Source organism: Neltuma alba, unplaced genomic scaffold (genome assembly GCF_004799145.2).
Source record: "Neltuma alba isolate B1F8T4 unplaced genomic scaffold, ASM479914v2 tig00012194_pilon, whole genome shotgun sequence".
Taxonomy (NCBI): Eukaryota; Viridiplantae; Streptophyta; class Magnoliopsida; order Fabales; family Fabaceae; genus Neltuma; species Neltuma alba.
Genome location: NW_021636734.1, coordinates 252,461 through 260,860, shown reverse-complemented (window position 1 = coordinate 260,860; position 8,400 = coordinate 252,461). Strand labels below are relative to the sequence as shown.

At 35.1% G+C, this 8,400-nt stretch overlaps 1 protein-coding gene across 3 annotated transcripts; it reads left to right on the top strand.

Moving 5' to 3' along the window:
- Positions 1–115: 115 nt before the first annotated feature.
- LOC114724656 (cationic amino acid transporter 4, vacuolar) lies at positions 116–5,530 on the top strand. Of its 3 annotated transcripts, XM_028911051.1 has the most exons (14): positions 119–574; positions 963–1,164; positions 1,549–1,633; positions 1,870–2,010; positions 2,096–2,214; positions 2,304–2,400; positions 2,849–3,021; positions 3,123–3,189; positions 3,709–3,867; positions 3,966–4,275; positions 4,508–4,607; positions 4,862–4,974; positions 5,135–5,210; positions 5,318–5,530. In XM_028911051.1, the coding sequence occupies exons 1-14, from the start codon at positions 406–408 to the stop codon at positions 5,475–5,477; spliced, it is 1,971 nt and encodes a 656-aa protein (XP_028766884.1). In that variant the 5' UTR covers positions 119–405; the 3' UTR covers positions 5,478–5,530. The 3 variants fall into 3 exon arrangements, with proteins under 3 accessions (XP_028766885.1, XP_028766884.1, XP_028766886.1); XM_028911052.1 differs by lacking the exon at positions 4,862–4,974 and having other exon boundaries at positions 116–574; positions 5,318–5,402; XM_028911053.1 differs by lacking the exon at positions 119–574 and having other exon boundaries at positions 1,018–1,164; positions 1,931–2,010.
- Positions 5,531–8,400: the final 2,870 nt, after the last annotated feature.

Sequence of the window (8,400 nt, the reverse complement as noted above, 5' to 3'; positions counted from 1 at the left end):
GGTTATTAATTGTCACGAGTTAGAATTATCACCTTTAATCAATCAGTATCCTTAATTCACTGTGTGTGTTACGGCAACAATACGAGAATGCTAATGTAATTTGTGCACGACAGCTATTGCATAACGGGAACTTCTAAAATTCTTGTTCTATCCGGGAGTGTCGCCTGAAAATCAAGCTACTGAGTTTCGACTAAGCCGTTGGAGGGAAAAATAACAATAATTAAAATATTGGGCTTGTATAGCGCCTTCTCAGGCAGTGTAAAATCGCATCGAGAGAAACGAGCCTAATAGATTTTAGTGGGTTTCGGTTATTCAGCCTTGTAATTTCAGAGAAATTTCTTAGCTCAAAGTCCAGTTCTTGCCGAGGATATTTAATCGAAACACCGGCAACACTCGTTTTGGAAGATGTTAGTTAACCAGCAAAGCACTGAGGGTAATGGCGGGATTGGAGAAGGAAGATGGTTACGGGAAGTTAGAAGTTGGGTAAGGAGAAAGCAGGTTGATTCTGCGCTTGCAAGGCGAGAAGGTCAACGATTGGCCAGGAAATTATCTGCCGTCGACCTCGTTGGAATTGGTAAACTGAAATAAGAACTGTATCTGTTGTGTTTGGTTCTTTTCTTTTATTCAGGAAGGAATTATCAACTAAGTGAAAAAAACAGTAATTTCGACCACTTGAGTCTTTGATGATGTGCACTTCTTTTTTCTGCCAATCAAGACGAAGTATTGCGGGCGTAAAAGTAGCTGTGCCTGGATGGTTTATTCATTTAGAAGATTTTTCCCTTAAAAGAAAATAATTCTCGATTTCTCGGTTAAGTTTCTTATGTTGCCTGCGGGAAACTGTGCACCTGTTTACCACAATGTCACGGATGTCAAGTTTTGATTGAGTCTTCATGTTTTTCCGTTAAGTGTTTTCTTTTTATGAAGTATTTACATATTGAAAAGTCACCGTCCTTGAAAATCAGGAGTTGGAGCAACCATAGGGGCCGGAGTGTACATTCTGGTTGGAACTGTTGCTAGACAACATGCAGGACCGGCACTTACAATATCAATTTTGATTGCTGGAATAGCTGCTGCACTTTCAGCTCTTTGCTATGCTGAGCTAGCTTGTCGATGCCCATCTGCTGGGAGTGCTTACCACTATACATACATATGCATTGGAGAAGGGTAAGTCACTATATTGTAGATTTTTTAGGGTAAACTTTTGTATGTATTAATAAATACCAATCAAGAAATAGTTGTTTATCAAAGGTGTTGCTCATATAAGTTGGAGAATCCTTCTGCTGCATTAGGAACTTTGATAGAATGATTAACACACTGCAAACTGCATCTTCTGGAGTATGATTATTAAAATATTTATAGTGTTATTTTAGAAGGGCAGGGGGAAAAAAACTTTTTGTCCCTTAATTTTATCTTAAGTTTCAATGCTCTGATTTGGCGCTCTTAACTTTCATAAACCACTTCAATTTAGACTTAAAAGGAGGCATGACATGTCACCGTCCTTCGTTTATAGCCAGTATATTCATGATTAAACATTTCCACTGATTTTAGGGTTGCTTGGTTTGTTGGCTGGGCCCTGATTCTGGAGTACACAATCGGTGGTTCAGCTGTTGCTCGTGGCATAACTCCAAATATGGTGCGGTATCTGTTCCCTTTTCTGTACTTTCTGTGTGTGTGATTAATTTAATGTATATTTATTACATTTACAGAACCCATATCAGATTCTAAATTGTAATGGTAACATGTACATTTGGCAGCCTTCCTGGCTTCCAAAAACTTGCTTCTTCATAAGTACCACCGTTGTTTATTTTGAAGGATAAGAGAAACTTCAACAATTTCATTTTATTTGAATTTATATCTTGCATATTTCAGGCTTTGTTTTTTGGGGGTGAGGATAATCTGCCTTTTATTTTGGCTCGTCATACCATCCCAGGTTTTGGAATTGTGGTTGACCCATGTGCTGCTGTTTTAATTCTTCTTGTTACCTTACTATTGTGCACTGGAATCAAAGAGGTAATTCTCTCCTAAATTACTAGATGTAATGCTTCTCATTGTTCTGCCTTCCAGTTTACGTACCCATATATATCATATGTTTCAGAGTTCAACTGCACAATTCATTGTGACAACAATAAATGTATGTGTCCTGCTCTTCATCATCATAGCAGGTGGTTATCTTGGTTTCAAAAACCAATGGGATGGATATAAGCTTGCCAATGGGTAATGGGTTAAATTCTTTTGACTTTGCTCATTGTCTATAGAATACCGACGTAATGGTGCCGCTGATATTGTGCTTTGCTATATCTTAGGTATTTCCCATTTGGATTAAATGGTGTGTTCTCTGGGGCAGCAATTGTTTTCTTTTCATACATTGGTTTTGATTCAGTGACCAGCACAGCTGAGGAGGTACATCTTCTCTTGGGGGATTTATAATCAACTGATGTCTCCTTGTTATGGCAGAAACTAAAAGGCATTGTTGCACATCGCCTTTTGTTTTTGTCAATTTCAACTCTTAATGAGACCTTATCATTCTGACTAGTATCATTGCGAGAATGGAGCATTCATTATAGCTGCAGTGTGTTCCAAGTGACACTGATGACTGGCACTCTCTAGTTTTTCATCTATAATGATTAATATTTAAATTCTGACTCGGTAGTTTTGACTTGCTCAGAAAGAAGAAACGATATGAGAGTAAATGCATCTAGAGAAGTCTTCTATGGCACGTTTATGTACCATTGCCATTCTTAAATCTCCGGATAGTTTAGCACATAGCATCATGAAGTGGGGATGTCAGTGGCAATCAAACTTGTTCTTCAAAGACTCTCCTTTTATCTCCTGTTTCTTTGTCTTGCAGGTGAAAAATCCTCAACGAGATTTGCCCCTGGGTATAGCAATTGCATTATCCATATGTTGCATGTTGTATATGCTTGTATCAGCTGTAATTGTTGGCTTGGTGCCATACTATGATTTGGATCCTGATACTCCTATTTCCTCAGCATTTTCGGAACATGGAATGCAATGGGCAGTGTAAGGTTTGCGAGAGGCTTACTGTCTCATTTCTGAGTTCCTTTAAAATCGCAAATGTCCTTCTGGTTACTATGTTTCAAGCTCTATTTAACCCATTGCAGTTACATAATAACAACTGGTGCAGTCACTGCTCTCTTTGCCAGTTTGTTAGGTTCAATTCTTCCCCAGGTACATAAGTCTGTGCTGTTGATTTGATTTTTATTTTGGTTGTGAATTTTCATGATCTTATTAACTTTCTTATTGCATTTCAGTTTACCTATTTCATGTCTTGATTGCATTCAATCTGAAGAAAATTTTTTGGAATCTTACATTGCTGTGTTGAATGGTTAAATGATCACTTTAACATATGTAAGAGTTTTTCCAAACAGAAGAAAATTTATTATAGAGTGTAAGGAAATATACGTGATTGCTATTTGAAAGAAACGTAAATTGTATGCTTGTGGAAGTTCATTTTTTGGAAGAAGTTGCTCTCTATTGCAAGTTATGGCCAAGGAAACTTGTCCTGCGGAAAAGCCAAAAAAGCAGTTGAAAGCTCCGTGTATCTACTAGTGTTAGCTACAAATCTTTACGGCAGTGGTTTGGGATGGTTTGGCCTGTTATGTAGATGTATGACATGTGGACACTGTTTTCTGAATTATCTGTTGCATCTTACAAATGGTTCTTCTAATGTAAGTTTGTTCTTTACAGCCACGAATCTTTATGGCAATGGCTAGAGATGGATTGCTGCCTCCTTTCTTTTCAGAAATCAATAGAGGAACCCAGGTCCCTGTAAAGAGTACTGTTGTCACTGGTGTCTTGGCAGCTGCTCTGGCTTTCTTTATGGATGTTTCTCAGTTAGCAGGGATGGTGAGATGTCCATGAACTGTAACAAGGAAGATTGTGTGCTCGCGTATGTAAATGTAATTTGGTTGCTTTTTTCTTATTCATTACTTTGGGAATTGTAGGTTAGCATCGGAACACTGCTTGCATTCACCACTGTTGCAGTTTCAGTTTTGATTCTCAGATATGTTCCACCTGACGAGGTGCCCATTCCATCTTCACTTCAAAAATCCATTGATCCAATGCCTCCTATTCCATCATCAGTTGATGCATCCACTGACCCAATGCCTTTGCATTTGAGTGGCGATGTTGAGGAAATTGGAGTAGCAAGTCCTGTAGATACTGGGAATTCTCATGAGAATAGCCATCAACAATCACATAATGAGGCAGCTGCCTTGCTTGGACATCCTTTAATCATGAAACAGGGAACACAAGGTAATCATTGAGTTTATATTCTGACCTTTTCCGTAGTTGGCATTGTGGTGTTAGCATTCATTGTTTGATGCTGTTTCAAATCGTTCTCCTGCAAAACTTGATATTTGTTGTAATTTTGCATTAATGACTTTATCGATAATGATTCAGCATTGTGGTGATAGCATTCATCCCTAGTGCGATTCAGTTTTTAGCTGTTATGCCCAAACCTCACCATTATTCTTTGTGCTGATAGCATCCGTCCATAGACGGAAACGTGCTGCATGGAGCATATGCTTTCTTTGTATAGGGACTTTTATCTTTGCAATTGCAGCTTCAACTGAGGGTTGTCCCAGGTGAGTCAATCTTGAGAACATCTTAATTCTTAACTAGTTTTGAAGTAAACGACCGAGATGTATTTCTGGTATTCTATTCGCGAAAAATTGTCCAGTTAAAATGGATGCTGTAATTGCGTTTTTAAGGTTGTGTTGTGTGTAACTAGCAATTAAATTTTTGTTGAAGACATGTTTCTTTTGCTTGACCAGTTTGAATAACTAAATCCTTTCCCATTTTCTTCAAATCTGCCTCGTTCTTTTTAACGTTGTGCCAGCGTTGTGCGCTTTACAATTTGCGGTCTGGGTGCACTAATTCTTGTCTGCAGTACAATTGTCCTCGCCTATATAGGCCAAGATGATGCGAGGCACAGTTTTGGACACACAGGAGGTATGTTAGACGACAATTAAACTTCGTTCTAACATGTTATTAAAGAACACATGCAGGTGTTGTAGCTACCGTCCAGAAGTCCACACTATCTTGCACTAGGATAAAAGATAATTAAATTACTATAACCTCATTCTGAATGATCTGATATCTTATATTTCAGGGTTTCTTTGCCCGTGTGTTCCATTCCTTCCTGCAATCTGCATTCTTATAAACACCTACCTATTAGTTGATCTTGGGTGAGTGTCCAAAGACAAACATGCTTCACTTGGTTTTGTGCGTGGATGAACAATATATGATATATGATGGATCACGTCTGATGTTCGTGGTATCTGATGAACTTCAGGCTTTCTACTTGGATTCGAGTTTCATTGTGGTTGGCCATTGGAGCAGCTATTTATGTATGCTATGGCCGCAAACACAGCTCACTGTTAAATGCCGTCTATGTCCCATCAGCACATGCCAACGAGATTCAGCGTGCTGAGGCACATCACATGGCCTCGTAGCAGTGTTCTCAGAGCGGGATTAAAGTTGGTCCTCATTTGGTGCTTATCACACCATGTACTTATGGTACAATAAAATCTGAACTATTCAAAATCTAATTTGAATGGTTTAGATCCAGAATTTTTAATATACAATTTTTTTAATGATAAAATTATTTTTTTTAAAAAAAAAAAGGCGTATAGCCATGACATTGTAAATAACTTGTTTGTTGAATCGCCTCGTTAAATAACTTATATTTGCTGAATGTCATCTTCCTTGATTTGAGAACAGTTTTATTTCTTTCTTTTTAAAATTTTAGTAAGAAATTTGTTTGTACTGTTCTTCTCTAACCCGTTTTTGGGTCCGATTGTTGTGTTAAGTTGTGAGTTCTAACCCTTGTACCATTTTAATGGCAGGTTACGTGTTGTTTTCTAGCAGCAATAACAAATGTTCAGATATCAAATACTGATAAACTTGTTATCATCATATTTACTATTTCTGTATTTTAATAAGAGCTAGGTTGATTTTTAATTTGACTATAAACACTTTTTTTTTTATATTTATCTATTTTTTAAAAATAGTTTTTGTAGTAGTTATACATGTTAAAAGTTTCATCAAATAACAGTTTTAGCTAATATGTATGAATAGCAAAGATATTTTAAAAAAACACATATTTATTATAAATAATTAATTTAAATAATTTTTTTAATTTTTTAAATTAATTAACGGGGTCTAAAGATTAGTAGTTTGATTCTCCATGCGATGGGTGGGGAACGTGATGTAATGATGAGATCGATGTCATATCCAAAAGAGGATGATGGCAAGGGGATAGGGTGGGGTCCTCCTGCCACGCCATGCCTCTTGGATTACTTTACAGGGCATTTGGTTATTACTAAAAAATGTTTGGCATCCTATAAAAGTATTTTTAAAAAGTATATTTTTATAAATTGATATAAATTTTTTTACATATTTATTTTATATACTGTAAAATTACTTTTAGAATTATAGTTGGGTTTTTATCCAAATATCTCCTAAAAATATTTTCTCAAAACAATTTTTCATAATTCTAAATAAATTTTTTATATATTTATTTTTATATAATATAAAATTATTTTTAAAATTATGATTTGATTTTTATTTAATACGCTATATATGTAATCAAACAAATGAGAGGGTTATATTTCTGTAATGCCCCTAAAAAAAAAAGTGTCGTATTTGGAGTCTCCCCCCCCCCCCCCGGGGCCTTGCCAACTCGTAGTTGCTGTCATCGTTTGAATATTGCTATCGTGAGTGACCTTTCATTTAAAAGACTATCTGACTATAAAGTGTTTCAGTTCATGACCTTTCTTTTTTTGATGAGTAGTTCATGACCTTTCTAATGATAATTATTCACAAGCTAATAAAAGTTTGGCCATAATTTATAAGAGTGTGAGTTCAAATTGCTTTTTTATAAATTCTTTCGGAAGCTTTTTTTTTTAACCGGAATGTATGCCTTAACCTTGATAAAAAAAAAATAACCTATCTAATTTTGTTGTTAATAAAAAATATCAGTTAATTATGAAGCATAATTATCCCTAAGACACAATACATTACATCAACGGCACATTTGTCTCTTTGCAATAATTCAGCGCTACGTCAATACCATATAATCCCATCATCGTTGTCAATCCCCTGATCTCCAGTGCATTTTCATCTTCAATTTCAATCTCCTCCCCACCACTTCACAAAATATCACAGGATACAATAACTTATATCATCATCTTAAACATTTTTGTCACAACTGATCACGCCTCACTCGTCCCGAACCATTCAGACTTCTACTCGTGCCTTTCAATTCATTTCAATAACAACAAACTTGTTATCTATAGGATTATGATAATATTATTATTACAGATATTATCCATTGCTCATGCCAGCTTCCAGAACAAGACAACTTCCATCGAATCCAAACTTCATATTGGCTAAAACATGTCCCGTTGTCAACTTTTCGGGCACAGGCTTCCGAGTTCCAATCATGATAAAGTGATAAAATTATCTCCTAGGCTGGAAATGACTGATACTCTTTTGATTCTATTTATACGATAGATAGAGAGAAAAAATTTTAGTCATATTTATAAAGTAAAAGGAGAAAATTTTCATATAAATACATAATTTTACTCATCATTTATTATTGTATTGATTTTATTCTCATAAGGTATAATGCATATTAAAGAGAGCTAAAATTAGAAAATTATTGAATTTTGAAAAGGAGATACTGAAGTTTAATATCTTTCTCTGTCTATATTAAAAATAACTTATAAATATATATAATTAAGCAATACTTGTTGACATGAACGCTCACTGGTATTTCCCAGGAAAAATTACTAGATAAATTTATTTTAATTCCAGACGAAAAATATTAATTTATTTAATCTTCTAAGTAAATATTTTTTAACCTCTTTTATTTCATTATGAGGATATTTATAATATAACTATAAAAAGTAGTTTAAGTAAATCAACATGTATTTTTTTTCATAAATAACTAATTTAATTAATCTTTTAATCTTTATAAATTAATGATATAATTATGATCTGATGGAATATTAGATAAGCTAGCTAATTAAACAATATCGAGGGGTAAACAATCCCGTGAGAATCAAGGAAACTCCTAGAGGTATCCAAAAAGACCAATTAAATTACGTTATCCTTTCTGCCCAATCAGTGAGCCACAATATCAAATAATAGAGAGTTCAAAGTCAAGGAAAAAAAATTATTTATTTATAACACTGGCGTTTGTGTATATATAGAATCTGCAATATATTTGATCACGTACATGGTCAGGTCAGGCACAGTGTGATACGCATACGCGTCCTGCGGTTTGATTTCAAATGATGATATCATGAGTGTTTAATAATTAATAATGCTTCTAGCTTTTTCTCTCCTGCAATTATTTTTTGACTTTGAAAG